The 17805-nt window shown below is 44.8% G+C and overlaps 1 protein-coding gene across 1 annotated transcript; it reads left to right on the top strand.

Moving 5' to 3' along the window:
* The first annotated feature begins 279 nt into the window (after window positions 1-279).
* PMS2 (PMS1 homolog 2, mismatch repair system component) lies at window positions 280-16432 on the top strand. Its single transcript, XM_016208801.2, has 15 exons — window positions 280-327; window positions 2576-2715; window positions 3380-3466; window positions 3637-3739; window positions 4716-4899; window positions 5033-5200; window positions 5639-5736; window positions 6736-6835; window positions 7226-7310; window positions 8377-8532; window positions 10052-10913; window positions 12308-12475; window positions 14308-14408; window positions 14591-14760; window positions 16129-16432. The coding sequence occupies exons 1-15, from the start codon at window positions 305-307 to the stop codon at window positions 16270-16272; spliced, it is 2589 nt and encodes an 862-aa protein (XP_016064287.1). The 5' UTR covers window positions 280-304; the 3' UTR covers window positions 16273-16432.
* The last annotated feature ends 1373 nt before the right edge of the window (window positions 16433-17805 follow it).

Raw genomic sequence — 17805 nt, 5'->3', positions numbered from 1 at the left:
ACCGTCCGAGACCACCGCGCACCGCGGCCACCTCCCTTCCGATCCTCCCTCCCGACCCGGATGCGGGCGCTCTTGGGAAGGGGCGGTTCCTGCGCTCTCATTGGCCCGGGCTCTCTGAACGTCACGACCTCGGCTTTTCCTATCACCAATCGGCGAGAAGGAGACGCGAGCCTCGGTTTCCGCCCCATTCGGAAGGGGTGGGGCACGGCTCCCGGAGCAGCCAATGGGCGGCTCGGAGGCGGGGCCCCCGTGGGAGCCGCGGTGGGAACTGTCGCGAGTCCAGAGGCGCGAGCGAGCTGCATCCATGGAGCGAGCCGGAGGGCTGAGGTGAGCGGCGCTCGCAGCCTGCCCTCGCCGGCGCCCTTGCTGAGGCGCACGGCGTTCCTGCGGAGGAGGCGGAAAGGCCCCGGGCGCCCGGGGAGCCTACGGCACGCGGGCCCCGGAGCGGGCTCCCCAGCGCCCCCCGACCGCCGCCCCGTGGGGAGCCCCGTGCGGCCGGCCCGCTCCCGGGCAGGCTCCCAGGCCGCCGCACGGCCGTGAACCTGAGGTGGGGCATGAGGCCCCAGGAGACTGAAGGTTTCTCTCTTTTTGGAAGAAAAAAAAAAAAAAAGAGGTCATTTGGGGGAGGCCCCGAGGTACACGCTGATTTGCATAGCCGCCGTTTAAAAAATGCAGCGCCTCGGTCTCCGTGGGAGGCGAGGCTGGCGGGCGCGCGCCGTGGAACTCGGGCAGCGGGGCTTGCGCGCGGCCTCTGCCTTCAGTGTCGGACGCCTGAATTCGCATTTAAGTGGTGGTTTTTTTTGTGTGTTTGTTTTTAATTTCTTTATTGAAAGTATTACAGGTGTCCCCTTTTTATCCCCATCGACCCCCTGCCCCCCGCACCCCCCCCCCCACAGGCCTTCCCCAGACCAGTGTCTGTGTCCAGGGGTTATGCTTATAAACATACACATTTTTTGATGAATCCCCACCCACGCCCCCTCCCCGCCTTCCCTCTCAGATGCCTCAGTCTGGTCCGTGCTTCTGCGTCTCTGGATCCATTTTGTTACTCAGTTTATTTTGTTCAGTAGATTCCACATATGAGTGAGATCATGTGGTACTTGCTTTTCTCTGCCTGGCTTATGCCACTCAGCATAATACTCTCTAGTTCCCTCCATGCTGTTCCAAAGGCTAAAAGGCCCTTCCTCTTCACGGCTGCGTAGTACTCCATGGTGTGAGTGTGCCACAGCTTTTTCATCCACTCATCTGCTGATGGGCACTTGGGCTGTTTCCAGATCTTAGCGACTGTAAACTGCGCTGCTATGAACACAGGGGTGCGTGAGTTCTTTGAGGTTGGTGTTTCGGGTCGCATTTAAGTGTTTCCTCTGCACCCTGCCAAATACGTATCAGAAAGGGTCGTGTAGCCCCTGGCCCCTGTGTGCTGTGCCACCCAAGCTATCCAACGTTGTACGAGAAATGGCTGAGGGCATGAACTTAGGGAAGGCGTCCTTGGGGCGGGCAGGGGTTTGCAGGGCCCAGAGGGCGGGCAGGACCGAGACCAGAGAGACAGGGAGCCGTGCAGAAGGGAGCCTGCTCTGTTCAGGACACGGCCGTTCGCCGTGACCGCAGTGTAGGGGAATTGTGGAGGCGAGGAAATCAGGGACACCGGGTCCAGCGGTGACCAGACTGTCAGCTTCACGTGGCAGACAGTGAGACGCTGCTAAGTTTTTTCAGCAGAAAAATTATCTGACCAGGTTGGTGCTTTCTGAAGTAAGGGTGGTGGTAGCGTGGCCGACGGATCGGAGTCGGAAGGATGTGGACACAGGCGGGCTGGAAAACTCTTAGAGCAGCTGCAGCCGGAACTCCGGGGGTCTTTGCCCAGGCAGCAGCTGGCAGCCTGCATTTGGAGTGAGGATTCAAAGGCAACTGTGGGAATAGTTTTTCAACCGGTACCCAGTTTCTGAGGTGGTTCTGGTTTTGACATAAGCATTGTGTATTTTTTAATTTTTTTTTTAACCCTTACCAGAAGATATTTTTTCCATTGCTTTTTCAGAGTGGTAGGGGAGGGGGAGGCATTGATTTGAAAGACACACATCAATTGGTTGCCTCCTGCATGCGCCCCAACCAGGGCCGAGCCTGCAACAGAAGTACGTGCCCTTGGCCAGAATTGAACCTGGGACCCTTTGGTCCGCAGGCTGACCCTCTAACCGCTGAGCCAAACCGGCTAGGGCTTGGTTTTTTAAATTGTGTGAGAACTGTTGCTTTCACTTTTCAAGAAAGGAGGTCCCATCGTTGCAAAAGATCATTGGCCCCATAGCTTGAGGGACACATGTGTCTCCTCTATGTAGATCCCAGTATAATTACATTTTTAAATATTGCATTCCGAGCATCTAGTCAGAATATTTTTTTGATAAATGTTTAAGAAGTGTAGAACAACACTTAATGTTTATGAATGTGATAAATGCATCTGTTTATGTAATGAATGGACACGTTAGGCCCATTAACTATTAACCGAGATGAATTACTTCCTACAGTTAAAGCCAGGATGAAAAATACATAAATGCATACTTACTGTGTTTCTTGTAACTGGTTTCTTTAGTACAGAACTTGCTAAGGTCATCAAGCCTATCGATGGGAGGTCGGTGCATCAGATTTGTTCTGGGCAGGTGGTACTGAGTCTAAGCTCTGCTGTGAAGGAGTTGGTAGAAAATAGTGTGGATGCCGGTGCCACTAATATTGGTAAGTTTGGGGGATTTAAGCCACAGGAAATAGTTTATGCTATTTTATCCAAGTAACATTTGTTACTGTAATAAGATACTCATGTTTGGTATACTGAGAAATTATTTTTTAACTTAAGTTTAGTTCTTAAATTTAGTCAATAAAATAAATTACTATGTGCCTAGGACTTAGCTAGGTAGTAATAAAAATGCCACTTAACTTTTATTGTGTTTTTACTATGTGTTAGGCAAACATTGTGCTAACTATGCATGGGATACCTTATTTGATCTGCAGAATAACCTTATGAGATAGGGAATTATTACCATTCTTATTATTATCTTTATTTTACAAATGACAAAGTTAAGGCACAGGGAATTTACTTTCTTTGAGGTTATAAAGCTAGTGAAATATGACCCCAGGAAGTCTGATTCCAGAGCCTGTTCTCTTTAATAAGTATGTTGAAATTATTCTTTTTAAAGAAAGAAAGGAAGAGAAAGGAAGGAAAACAAAACTATTTTATTAGGGCTGGTAAATAGCCAAGAAAGACTTTAAAAAATAAAATGACAATAGTACATTTAAATAAATACAGTTATGACTCAAATTTGCATATGTAAGTTATAAATACTGTCAATGGAAAGGCTTTTGCATGGACCAATTTTTTGAGAAATAAATGTTTTATCCTTAGATCTAAGGCTTAAAGACTATGGGGCAGATCTCATTGAAGTTGCGGACAATGGGTGCGGGGTAGAGGAAGAAAACTTTGAAGGCTTAAGTAAGTTGAATTTTTCTAACCCTTTTTTAAAATATGTGGGCAAAAATTTTAAAAATTTGAGTAAACACAAAAACAGCTTTTCAAACCCAGTTACTTTGATGGGTATTGTGTATGTTCATTGCTATGCCACTTGAGATATCCTGGTCTTTACTTTGCACCTCTTCTTTCAGCTCTGAAACACCACACTTCAAAGATTCGAGAGTTTGCTGACCTAACTCAGGTTGAAACTTTTGGCTTTCGGGGGGAAGCTCTGAGCTCACTTTGTGCACTAAGGTGATGCAACATTTTTACCCACTAACTTGGCTCCTTGTTGAAATCTCTCTGAAACTTAAAAAGAGTGATTAGAGTTATTATTGTTTACACCTTTCCTTTTGAATGTCTCAACTTCTGGCTTCTGTGTTCTGTTTTATCTTACTACCCATCTCAGTGGTAATACCTCTGAGAGGTAAGCAATGAATGAATGAAATGAAGCAAATAGTATTGTTAAAAAATTGTTACCCGTAGTCAAGTAGTGACTTCTCAATTTTAAAATAATGTATGGATACTAAATTATAGATACTGTTGGTTTTAATTTCAATTTTTAGGAAAAAATTTAACTGAAGCATTTATTTAGTTACACAAAAGAGTCTGAATTTTTATAAATAATTGCTTCTACATTTGAACTATAATATCTTTTGGATCCTTTAAAAATTTTTGTTAGGCCTAGCTGGGTGTGGCTCAGCGGTTGAGCTTCGACCTAGGATCCAGGTGATCAGGGTTCGATTCCCAGTCAGGGCACATGCCTGGGTTGTGGGCTCCATCCCCAGTCAGGGGCATGCAGGAGGCAGCCAATCAATGACTCTCTCATCATTGATGTTTCTATCTCTCTCTCCCTCTCCTTTCCTCTCTCTGAAATCAATAAAGATATATTTTTTAAAAAAAATTTTTGTTAGAACACTAGTAACAAAGCAAATACATTTTTATAGTAAATATATAAGTTTTGAGATCTTTTATCGTTTTTCAGTTCAACTAGAAAAGCAAGTATCAAAGGTTTTACCACAACGAAGCATTTACAGAACTCTGTATCTTATTAGGTGCCAAACCTTAGATTTTATGATGGCTTCTCACCCATTTGAACTCTCTTGATTATCTCAGAGGGATCATCGTCTCTTTTGAGAGTCTTAAGAGAGCAGAAGTGAGAGAGCATGTGATGTCCGGATGTCCAGCACTCATGAGTCTCTGACCTGCCGCGCCTGGCATTCTCTTTCAGTGACGTCACCATTTCTACTTGCCACTCATCTGCAAAGGTTGGGACTCGACTGGTGTTTGATCACAATGGGAAAATCATCGAAAATACCCCATACCCACGGCCCAGAGGGACAACAGTCAGTGTCCAGCAGCTGTTTTACACACTGCCTGTGCGCCATAAGGAGTTTCAAAGGAATATTAAAAAGGTGCGGTCAGTTCTGGACCCCAGCTTCCAGAAGCATTGAGACTGTAACGAACACGCACAGCAGAGGATCTGCTGGAGTACTTTACTCTCCTCTTGCTCTCTTGTTGAGTCTTATGCCTGTGCTTTTTAAACAGGAGTTTGCCAAAATGGTCCATATCCTCCAGGCATACTGTATCATTTCCGCGGGCATCCGTGTAAGTTGCACCAATCAGGTGGGACAAGGAAAACGACAGCCTGTGGTCAGCACAAGCGGAAGCTCCAGCATAAGGGACAACATTGGATCTGTGTTTGGGCAGAAACAGGTAGCGGTGGCCAGTTGGCTAAAAATATCTTAATACTCTGGTGGTTATGGCAGGTTTCCGTTGTCCTTTCAAATAGAATGGAAAATAAAATCCAAGAACTGATTTTTTTTTATTGGGCACCTATTGCAAAAATTAATCTTGAATTTTGAGAGTTTTTATTTTACTCTTGTAGAGAATCAAACAACACTTTTGCTCTCTGCCTGAAAAAATACCGAGTATTGTGGGCAATAACGTTGATTATGAATAAGGAGCTAAGTGTCTCATCTTTCTAGAGAAAAATCAAGATTATTGTATGGCAAAAAGCAGCTGTGGAGATTCTTTGTGCCCTCATGTGGCTCGTTGACTAGGAAAGAAAACACTAGAACCTCCTGTCCTTGTTTCCGAAGTTAGGTTCCTTCTGTCTGTCTGGATGTGACTGTGAATCCTGGTTTCTTCTAGTTGCAGAGACTCATTCCTTTTGTTCAGCTGCCCCCTAGTGACACCGTCTGCGAAGAGTTCGGGCTCAGCTGCTCGGATGCTCTGCAGAATCAGTTTTGGTGAGTAAATTGCCATCAGGAAAATGACAGTCGAACATTTATTTTTCATGAGTTTCTTGTTTTTAAGGGTAGTGATTTTAAGGCTTTTAGTTTCTTTTGCCCATTACACACCTGTAAGCAGTATTACTGCTGAGAAAGTATTTATATAAAGGAGTTAGTTACTTATTCAAGCAATATTCTGGGTAACTGGTGCATTTTAGGGTTTTTTCTATTGAATTAGTCTTTGCAGCAAAGATTATGTTTAGTGAACATTTAGAATAACTTTTAAAAATTATTTTATGTATAATGTTTCACTTTGTTGGGATCTGGCAGAGAGCAGTGGAGGCTGTATTTCCTTTAATTCATGCCTTACCCGAAGTCCAGCCCAGCATCATTACTTTTAATGTTAGAAAAACAGACGTTTTCCATAAGCAGGACTGGGCCTGTGAGGTCCGTATTGCTTACCCTCCCTCCTCTTGCCTTTGGCGTATGCCTGGAATTAAAGATGGGGATTCATTTATTTATGTTAAGGCGTCATTTTTACGGAAATGCAAACATCCCTGAGATTGGTCTCAGGTGGAATGAGCACCTTACCAGCACCGCAGTAGATACAAGTTTGCAAACAGACATTAAAAGGGCAAGGAATGTGGGCAGAGATCCTGGTGACAAGTGGTTGGATTCCCTGGACAGCTGGTGGGGACAGCACAAACGGTCTAGAATGTGAGTTTGTGGTGAGATCCACTCCTTGTTTAATAGGGAAGGTGAGAGGAGAGCTGAAGCAAATGGTTTTGAACTCATGGCATTGCCTGTGGCAGATTTGCGCTGCCGGAGCTTTAGAGCCTTCCAGAAGGTCTGTGTTTTTATGATTCACCGGAATGCTCATTAACCAAAATGTTAGCACTTAGTGGCAGGCCACTAGGTGTTAAGTTGTTATTTCTTTTCTACTTTAAGAATGTGCCATGTTCTAGGTGTCTCTAACCCTTTTCACTCTGGACTCCCACCCTTGTTCACACTGAACAGCATCTCAGGTTTCATCTCTCACTGTACTCACGGTGCTGGACGGAGTTCAACAGACAGACAGTTCTTTTTTATCAATTGGCGGCCTTGTGACCCGGCAAAGGTATTTAAAATTTTTTGTGCAAGTTTTCTTTTTAAAGCCATATAAATACATTTCTAGGTACATTTGAATGTGTTTTATGAGTATTTAAACTGCACCTGCATTGTGTGGCATTTCTTCAAGAGCATCTTTAGATTGGAAAAAAGATTCAGTCTTAGGAATCTGTGACGGTGGGGCACAAGGAGTCTTTTTTGGGTAGTGGATATATTCATTCTCTTGATTGTAAACTTATAGAGTTGTACACTTCAAATATGTGTAATTTATTGCAGGCCCGTTGAACTCCTTGAAAGCTGTTAAAAATGTATCCCTTTAGTGGTTGGTTAGAATAGCATGTTGTTAGAACCCCAGGGGAAGGGAACGCTTACGCTCTTCTAATCCTTGTTTTGTTGGTAGGTTTCCAGACTTGTGAACGAGGTCTACCACATGTATAACAGACATCAGTACCCGTTTGTCGTTCTTAACATTTCTGTTGATTCGGGTAAGTTCTGCTGACATCTCAGTAAAATCAGCGACTTACTCCTAAAAGAACACAATGAAGTTATAAAGCTCTGATCTGACTGGAAACAGCCTCTGGTAGTAATAATTAATGGCTGTGTGTTTTTTGTTGTTGTTTTTACAGACTTTCAGTTTTATTTTACAGACTTTTTTTCTTCTCAATACAGATTTCTCTGCTTTCTACTTGAAACTATGTTAATTATATTAACAGAAAAATGTGACTCTTTCATGTCAGCCAAGGGAGAATGTGAACTAAGTGTTCTCCCTGATTTTGAAAAATAATTTATTTCGTATTTTTATTCTGATGGTTAAAATTCTGGTTTATTGTTAGCCAGTATTTTTTCCAGGTACTTAGAAAATATATATGTGCACACCTTTAAAAATATGTCATTATCTGTCCATATCCTTTGGGGTGAGAAAATAATTTTGGGCAGTTTTGGGTAGAACTCTTTATCCTTAGATGTGAACATTTTCTTCTCTGTATCATTAAATATTACTCAGAAACATAATTTTAATAGCTGCAGTCATATTCTAATGTATGGATATATCTTAAGTTTAAACTTTTAAAATGTATTTCAGTTTTTGGAAATTTAAATCCTGTCCTTATAATTAAGTAATCATCTCTATATTTGACTATTTCCTTTAGATAAATTCCTAGAATTAGAATGGCTGCTCTAGTGGATATGACTGTGGCGTACCAATTCACACATACCAACTACGTGCTAGGTTTTATCATTTTAACCAAATCCAGTGGGTGATAAATGACGTCTTTCTTTAATTTACAGGTTTACTGCACATTTTCATGTGTTTGATCTTTTCCTCTTGCAACTTACCCATTCAAATCCTTGCATATTTTGTCTATTTAAAAAGTGGTTCATCTTTTCCATGTTTTGAGTGGATTTTATGGTTTATGAATAATAATCTGGACACCGTAATGTCTTTGATAGTACGTTTGGTCAGCACAAGTGAATAAAATAGTAGGTGGGGAAGTTTTTATTGTTAAATTTCTATTGTTAAACACAATAAAGTGTCCTTTCTTTTTGCCTTAGGATGTGTTGATATCAATGTTACTCCGGATAAAAGGCAGATTTTCCTACAAGAGGAGAAGCTTCTGTTGGCAGTTTTAAAGACGTCTTTGATAGGAATGTTTGATAGTGATGTCAGCAAACTGAACGTCAGTCAGCAGCCACTGCTGAATATCGAAGGTAAAAAACTGCAAGTATATAAACATCTTCTAAAATACAGCTGTTGTGATACTTTCCTTAGGGTGTTTTTGACATGAAATAAAATCTCTTCTTCTAGATAGAAAGAATGTGTCTCACTAGAAAGTCATCTGTTTGTTTATTTTTAACTTTTACTTACTAATTTGAGAGAGAGAGGAAGGGGGGGAGAGAGAGAGGGATTTGTTGTTCCACCCATTTATGCATTCATTGTTTGCTTCTTGTATGTGCCCTGATTGGGGATTGAACCCGCAGCCTTGGCGCATCAGGACGATGCTCCAACCAACTGAGCTACCTGGCCAGGGCAAAAGTCATCTGTTTGAAAAGAACATGAGCTACCACATTTAGTGCCCAGAGATATGTTCTTACCAAGACTCAACTGATTGCTGCAGTCTTTTCATTTCCAGAGTTCGAGAAAGTTGATTTTGACAGTTTTTGCCCATTTTTCTCATTTCTTTCAGAGAGGAAGGAGTTTTTGGAGGTCCTTTCCCTGCCTTGTTTCCTCACATCACAGAACTGATCTGACACCTGCAATAATGCGCACAGTCATTATTTTACTACCTGATCCTAATTTATTAGCTGTTTCTTGAAGTAGTTTCCTTTGTATTCATCCAAACCACGTGCGTGTGGGAGAGGGGCCTGAGTTGAGCCCCTGTTGCCTCCCTTGGTGGAGGGAAGGATTAGCCATTACCCCCCGACTGCCAGATCTACTCCTTGGGTGGATGCTTTTTTAAAGCCAATGTGCCCTGCAATCTCCAGGTCTGTAAATAGAGATGGAGGCAGCAGGTGCCTATCGCTCTGTCCTCAGAGGGGGGAAAATACCAGAGAGCTGCTGAGGAAGTGGAGCCTGGGGTTCGGTGGGAAGCTAAGGTGACAGATGAGCATTGTTCCAGCAAGAGGAAGCTGCTGTGGGATGAGGCTTGCAAAGTGAGGGTACCAGGAGGTGAGGGTGGGCAGGCGAGGAGCACCTCTATCCTTTTGTTCCCTAGCACCCCGAGGGTGGGGCGTCAATTTGGAAGGTGCTGAGTCAGCTCTCGCTGTGTTGAAGCACCCTGTGCCACCCTCATCCTTGTGAACGTGTGTTGTGGTTTAACCTTCACCCAAGGATACTTTCCCACTGCTTTTCAGAGAGAGTGGAAGGGAGAGAGACATCCATGTGACAGAGACATGTTGATTGGTTGCCTCCCGCCCGAGCCCCGAGCAGAGCCAGGGATTGAGCCTGCAGCCGTGGTACGTGCCCTTGACCGGAATCAGACCTGAGACCCTTCAGTCCGCAGGCCGACGCTCTAACCACTGAGCCAAACTGGCGATTTTGTTGTTTCAATTCTACCCATTCTAGTGAGCAGATGACGGCCTCATTAGAGGTTTTCATTTGTATCTCTTTATGGTTAATGTAGAACAGTTTCCTATGTCTTATCAATTTGGGCCGCCTCTTTTGTGACGTGCTTTTCATGTAAAAGTGTCCTCTTTTTCCTGACACTCTCCCCTGTTTCTGTCTGCTTAGGTCACTTAATAAAACCACACTGGACAGAAATGGAAAACCCTCTGCCAGAGAAGCAGGGGAATCCTGCTTCTCTAGGTTCGAGAGGAGAAGAGAAAAGGGCGGTGACCATTTCCAGACTGCGGGAAGCCTTTTCCCTTCGTCACCCAGCAGGGCACAAGCCTCAGGGCTTGCAGTCAGCGGGACAGAGCCGGGTTTCTCCAAGACAGAGGAGAAGCATGCCTTCTTCTAGGCCCTCAGATGCCCTCTGCCCCCAGACACCTGGCGTGGGCGCAGGCTTGTCCGGCTCTCCGGGAGGGGGGACGAGTCCGGATGAGGACAGGGGGGAAGCAGATAGGGACTCTGGGCATGGCAGCACCTCTGCTGGCTCAGAGGAAGGGTTCAGCACCCTGGGCGAGGGCAGTCACTGCAGCAGCCACCGAGCAGCCAGCTCCCCTGAAGACAAGTGTTCACAGGAAAAGATGGAGTCGCATGAGAAGTTACCAGAAACTGGGCGTCATTTTTCAGACATGGAATGCCATTTAGACCAAGAAGACGGTGGATGTAAATTTAGAGTGTTGCCTCAGCCAGCCGATCTCTCAAACACCAAGCGTTTTAAAAAAGAAGGGATTTCTTTAAGTTCTGACATCCCTCAAGAGTCAGTTAACAAGCAGAATGCGTTAGTGTCTCAGGTCGACGTCGCTGTTAAAATTAACAAGAAAATAGTGCCCCTTGGCTTTTCCATGAGTTCTTTAGCCAAACGCATACAGCAGTTACAGCACCAAGAGCAGCACAGACAAGATGAGCAGAATTACAGGAAGTTTAGGGCAAAGATTTGTCCTGGAGAAAATCAAGCAGCAGAAGAGGAACTCAGGAAGGAAATAAGGTAAAGGTTTTTCTTCAGAGTATTTTTGGTCCTTTTGCTGTGAGTGAGCCAAAGGTCAATCCTTCCAGAGTCCACTTTTGCTCCTCTGTGTGTCACTGGCTCTTCTCTGATGCCGTCTCTCCTGGGTCAGACCTGGGTCTGGCTGCCTCGGCGCCAGCACCTGGTCCTCTGGCTCCTGTTGCCTGTCAGGGTGGTCCTCCCTGGGGCCTCCTTGCACCGCAGGCTTGTATCTCCGAATGTCAGACTTGTCCCAGTTTCCTCTCCTCCTCGCCTTTCCCTTTCCCCCTCCCTCTCGAAGACTCTAAATTTGAACTCAGTTTGATTCCACAAATTGTTCATTCACCGTACTGGTGCATCCTTGGCAAGGCTTTCTCTACTCACCAATTTCTTTTCACTGCCTTGAACATCTACCAGGTGAATTTGCTATAAAGAACAATTTCTGCTGCCTGAAACCCTGCAAGAATTTCCCCCTTAGATTTCCTTAGCATATCCTGTCCTCCAGCGATGCCTTCTTGACCCCGATTTCATTCCTCCTCCAGGTTTTCAGCCATACCGACTTTTCCCCCTGTAAGGAATTCATGGCACTCCGGGCCGGTGTTGCTATTTTCCATTTTTCATTTCAGTATGTGTGAGGAAAAATTAGAGCACATTGTTATACTTGTGGTTTCAAGAAGATTGCTCAGGATGAGGCTAAGGAAAAGGAATCCATTTAAAGAAAAATATCGATACAGATAATAGGAAACACTGCCCCTTTTTTGTCAGTATCATGTACAACATCTTTACTTGTTAAAATGTTGAATTCTCCTGAAATTCTCAACTTTTGTCTTTTTTAAACTTTGTCTCACTGTTGACTGAAACGTGCTGCCCTGTACACAGTGCAGCTCAGTAATCACACTGAACTGCTCTAGCACTTTGGTCTGGACCACACAGGCTTTGCCTAATTTAGATGGTAAATTCTTCAACCATGAGTTTTATGTAATTCCTTTGATATTCATAGTGCCTAGCTTACGTTGAGAAAGGTCTTCAGGAAATACTTCCTTTCAAAAGTGTGTAATTAGTGGAGGTGAACTTTTTTGCATGTGATCTGCTGGAGACTGTGCATTTGGATGCAGCAAAGAGAGCCAGGTCCCTTCAGACATGTGCACACTCACACACAGTCATAGCAGGTGTGCACTTGACAGAGAAGGACACGTCAGATGCTCCAAATTAAAGCTGCTTATCCTTTACCTTGGCATTCTCTCAGCCCCCAAAAGTGATGTTAACTGTGATTTTAAAAGCAGTCTTAATTAATCCAGCAAACATTTATTGATCACCGATTATCACGGTTCTTGAATTTTTTCCATCAGAAAAATAATCTTTTGAAACATCTCACGATTAACTTTCTCTTCATGCAGTAAAACGATGTTTGCGGAGATGGAAATCATCGGTCAGTTTAACTTGGGGTTTATAATCACCAAGCTGGATGCGGACCTCTTCATCGTGGACCAGCACGCCACGGATGAGAAGTACAACTTTGAGATGCTCCAGCAGCACACTGTCCTCCAGGGTCAGAGGCTGATCGTGTAGGTTCCCTTCAGCATTCGGGATTTTCAGTGTCTTTTCACCTCCTGAATTTAAGACCTAATAGCTTATACATGTGTCTGTGTATTTACATATATCTATCAGCAGATGTTTATACTTTTTACATGATAATAGTCGTACTGCCATTTACCGAGTGCTTATTTTACTTTAACTTTTTGTTAATTCTCACCCAAGGGTATTTTTTCCATTGATATTTAGAGAGAGTGAAAGGGAGCGAGGAAAGGATGAGAGAAAGAGAGAAAAACATCAGTGTGAGAGACACACATCAATTGGTTGCCCCCCGCATGCACCCTGGTTAGGGCCAGGGGAACCTGCAACCCAGGTACGTGCCCTTGACTGGGAATGAAACCTGCTACCCTTTGGTGCCTGGGCTGACACTCTAACCACTTAGCCACACTGGCCAGGGCCACTGAGTGCTTATTACATGCTAGGCACTGTTGAAACAACTTATGTCTATTAATTCATTTAATTCTCCCAAACCTATGAGGTAGTTACTGTTACCATCAACATTTCACCAGTGAGAAAACAGGCACACAGAGAGGTTAAATAACTTGCTCAAGGTCACACAGCTATGATCTTATAAAAATTCAGCCTTTTTAGCTATCAAAAAATGTCGGTCACTTGTTGGCCAGAAAACCCTTCTGATGAAGGGCAGTTTGTAGTACGTAGTACATCTCTTTGTAGCATGTGGAATTTGTGTGTTCAGGAGGACAGCACTGCCTGTGTGTCAGTCCTCAGCTACAGTACAGAATTCCAGTGACTAGTCACTGGATTTTGGTATCTTCCTCCCCTTTGCCAGATTGAATGTTGGCAACTGACCACATGCTGGTGTGAGGGCATACTATGTAAACTGGAAATCTTTTCTTAAGCAAATTTATAAGAAGAGGGCATGGATTGTCATTTGGGGAAATTAAACTATGTAGAGAAATAAACTCAGATCCCAGCAGAAGTAGGTCCCGGCATGAAGAAACGTACCATAAAGCAGTCACTTAGCTGGGAAAGCACACCTAGGTTACGGAGTGCTCTGTTTCCTCTGAGGTGCACTCAGGCATTGTGTGTGTTTTTAACAGAAGTGAGTGCTAAGAGTAAAGACCTTGAATAAGCTACTTTATAAAATTTCCTTAAATATTTCATGACCCGCCCCCTCTCTAGGGCAAGTCTCATGCTCTGCTCTTAGGGCACTATGTGTCTCTTCTTCCTGATCCTCAGTGTAGTAACTAAAACTTACTAGACTGTTTGATCAACGCCTTTCTTCCCCCCAGACTATTACTCCATGAGGGCAGAGACCAGGTCTGTGTTTTCTTACCATTCTGTGTCATGCCTTTACCAGTGTCTGTCTCACTAAGTACTCGCTAAATCTAGGACACGGCTGCATCCCTGGATGGTTGATGGAGAGAGAAACAGCACAGGCAGAGGAAGGGGCAGGGTACAAAACAAATGCTGCTTACTCTCTTCAAGTGCCTGTAATGACCTAACCCAACTTTTCAAATTGTCTTTATTGTGAGGAGGGGAAAAACAGCATTTTTTATGTTACATTGTTATGGATTCAAAACAGACGGGGTCCTTGGGGTGGGATTGCAGGTTGAGGAAAAGCAAACTACTTTTGTACTTTAACTTCTAAAATGTACTTTTAAAAGAAAATTAAAAGGAAATTCTCAGAAAGCTTTGTGACAGGAGAGGCACATAGCTCAATAAAGTGTTATTCATGTTGCTTTTTGCAATGAATTCAAGGACTTACTGTTTTAATTTTATTTCTGCTTTATAGCTAAGTGTTTGACTTGAATACGGTTTGACTGTCTCCTTTGTTTTTCAGACCCCAGACTCTCAACTTAACAGCTGTCAATGAAGCTATCCTGCTGGAAAATCTGGAAATATTTAGAAAGAATGGCTTTGACTTTGTTATCGATGAAAATGGTGAGTTATTACGTAGAGCCATAGAACTGTCCTTTTAGAGTGGGGACCAGTCTCTGAGGTTACAGATCCACATATTTTATCAGCTGTGAAGATGGCCCCCTCTTCAATGTTTGGTACACATAGCACTCAAATGAAACTCATTTTCCAACTGATGAATTTTTCTCCAAATTTTATTCTTTTAGCTCCAGTCACTGAAAGGGCTAAATTGATTTCCTTGCCAACTAGTAAAAACTGGACCTTTGGGACCCAGGACATAGATGAACTGATCTTCATGCTGAGTGACAGCCCGGGGGTGATGTGCCGGCCGTCCCGAGTCAGACAGATGTTTGCCTCCAGAGCCTGTCGAAAGTCTGTAAGTAAAGGAAACTCCTCTGCCAGGGCCTGGAGGGTCTGCCCATGCTGTGGTCCCCAGAAGTCACCAGCTCAGCTGCTGAGCAGTCAGCGTTGTCCATGTGGCTGTGATGGCTACGGGTCATGGTACGCAGGTCCGTCCAGCTGCAGCTCTTGTCCTCTGGGCAGCACACCTGAACCTGTCAATTGTCCTGGACTTTCCTTTGCCACCTGAGGGCATGGGCTCCAGCTGTCCTGCCCTTTCAGTCCCATCTGCTGATCTTGTCTGCAGACCAGTTGTGCTTGTCCCCTTCTGCCTCAAGCCCTGTGTGCTTGCCTGTCCCTTTGCCTGGATTCTCCACCTCACATACCTTCATCACATCCCTGGCTCCTGCCTATCCCTAGGTCCTGAGCACCTGACTGAAGTAGCTTCTCCCTGGTACTCAGGCACAGCACCCCTGAGTGATATTTGTCTGTTTCTGTTAACTTGTATGTCTTCCTCCAATGTGACAGAGTCCTGCCCTATATTCTGCCTCTAGGAGGTGCCAGGTTCAGGCCTGTCACCTCTCGCCACCTCACCTTGTTTCTCAGGGCCTCAGTTTCTCTCTGCTTGCCTTGGCATCTGCTCATTCCCCTGGATCTGTCAGATAGTGATATGTGCTATGGAGAAAAGTCAGGATGAGGGCCACAGAGGGGTGGACAAGGAGAGCTGGTTCACTGAGAGGAGGCAGGGGCATTGGAACAGAAGCATAAATGGAGCTGGGGAGCGAGGCATGCCGACGTTGGAGGAGAGTCTCCCGGGAGAGAGCACAGCCAGTACCAAGGTCCTGAGGCAGGTACTTTATGCACTTGTGTAAGAGAGAGGGGTAACAGTGTGGCTGGAGGTGGGAGGGAGGGTTGTATGCTTGCAGGTGTGGACTTGAATGCCATTGAGGGCCAGATTAGGTGATGCGCTTGGGCTGTTACTCTGGTGATGGCAAGGGTCGTGTAGAGAAGCCACTAGATCTGACATACCTTTCAAAGGAGTCACTGGCTGCTGAGTGGAGAATGGTGGACGAGGTCAAGGCGGGGAAGCAGGGAGGCTGTTAGGAGGTCACTGCAGTTGCTGAGGTGACAGGTGAGGGTGGCTGGCAGAGAGGTCATGCTGGTGCTGTTGAGACTGGTTGGATTCGGGATAAGTGAGGTTGGCATCTCGAGTAAAGGTGAAGGATCCAAGGAGGGCTGGCTTCACAGTGAGATATTAGAAGGCAGGGTTCATTGGGGGAAGATTTTTCAGGCAGTGTTGTTTTTGAGTTGTAATCCTGTCCAGTTGTTATAAAGAAAAATATGGCTGAAGAGTCATTCTAACCAAAACCCAGTAAAACTTTAAACTGTTGTGTCTCATATTCAGGTGATGATTGGAACTGCTCTTAACACAAGTGAGATGAAGAAGCTCATCACCCACATGGGTGAGATGGACCATCCCTGGAACTGTCCCCACGGCAGGCCGACCATGAGACACATCGCTAATCTGGATGTCATTTCTCAAAACTGACATTTCTCATTTTATAGAACAAGGCAGCTTATTGCAGACTTTTCTGCTTTGAAAGGCAGGGTTTTTTATCGTTTTGTTTTATTTTTGTTTCAAAATTAGCCTGCTACTTAAAAAGTACCAGAGCCGTTTAGAAATGATGTTAAGAACCTTCTGAACCATGTGGAGCACTGCTGCAGTGTTTTTTGTTCTGCATTTGTGTGTGTGTCTGTGTCCTTGTGTTTATATGTCTGTGTGTGTGTGTCTCTCTGTGTGCCTTTGTGTGTGTGTTTGTGTGTGTGTACAGGCAAGAGCACATGTTTCAAAAACAGGAAGAGCACTTTGGAAATTAGGCAGGCCTCTGCTCTGGCCCAACATTATGTTAGGCTGCAACTTTAAGCCCTTGATGATTAAATTTGTAATGGTTTAATTTCATAAGTTTAAAATTATGATCCTTTTGGGTTAGTGCTTCTCAACCCTGATGCACATTAAAATTTAAGAACCCAGTGGGGATTCTCTGCCCAGCTGGAAAAAAAACAACCCAGGTGATTTTTAAATATTATTTGGAGCGGCCAGGGCAGTAGGCAAAGGGAAATAAAAGGTTTGGATTTGTCTGTAATTTAATGCTGTGATGTGGTTTCGTTGGGGTGCAAACTGCAAGATGTTCTAGTTACTGGCCCTGAGTGGTACTAGAGATAGAAGAATCTCTGTATTTTGTCAAAGTTTTTCATGGAATTTTGTCCCATTTGAACTCTGCCAAAAATGCACATAAAAATGCTGACTGTGGAGTCTAAGCGGTGGTTGGTGTACACTGAAGTGTAGGCCATCCCTCTGCTCTCCCTGCCTTGCCCAGGTCCGGGGCCTCGTGGGAGAGAGGGCTTCCATTTGCAAACTTAGAAGTCATTCTTAGCTGTAAGGAGACAGTCAAGTAATAATTATTACCAGTTACTGTGTTGAGCACTATGCTTGTGCGCCTGTCTTCAGGGACTCAATATTTTCAAGAACTCTGCAAATTGGGGTTTCTGGCCCCAAAGATGGCAATGTTCTAATCCCAGAACCCTTGAGTATGGGGCTCTGCAGATGTGATTAAGGAATGGGCCTTTAGAAGTGGGGGACATGCCCTGGTGTGGCTGGCTGGGCCCAGTCTGTCCCATGACTTAAATGTTGGAACCTCTCCCAGCTGTGCCAGGGAGGTGCAACCTCTGATTTGGAAGATGCGGGAAGGCAGCCTCTAGAAGCTGGAAAAGGCAATTCTCCCCTGGAGCTGCCAGAAGGAACTGGCCCTGTTGGGCTGACTTACAGAACCGTAAGATGGTAACTTGGTGTTGCTTTAAGCCACTAAGCAAGTTTGGGTAATTTGTTTACAGCGCAAAGGAAAACTAAACGCCTGAATTATTCCTGTGTTACGGTGAAGCTGAAGGATGAGAGGCCACCGGGCCGTTAACAGCTGGGAAAACCCAAGTCAGGTGCATCTAGCTCCAGATTTCCACCTGGCCAGGAGCCGAAGGGCAGAGAACCCTAAGGCTGCGCGGCCCCTTTAAGGGCGGGGATGGGCGG

The sequence above is a fragment of the Miniopterus natalensis genome, chromosome 4, assembly GCF_054644295.1.
Source record: "Miniopterus natalensis isolate mMinNat1 chromosome 4, mMinNat1.hap1, whole genome shotgun sequence".
NCBI lineage: Eukaryota > Metazoa > Chordata > Mammalia > Chiroptera > Miniopteridae > Miniopterus > Miniopterus natalensis.
This window is presented reverse-complemented; position numbering and strand designations above follow the sequence as displayed.

Coding starts and splice junctions, on each gene's coding strand:
- PMS2 (XM_016208801.2), top strand. CDS start 305: ATGGAGCGAGCCGGAGGGCTGAG. Junction 5,737..6,735: donor GCTCTGCAGAATCAGTTTTG/GTGAGTAAATTG, acceptor CACACTGAACAG/CATCTCAGGTTTCATCTCTC. Junction 12,476..14,307: donor CAGGGTCAGAGGCTGATCGT/GTAGGTTCCCTT, acceptor TTTGTTTTTCAG/ACCCCAGACTCTCAACTTAA.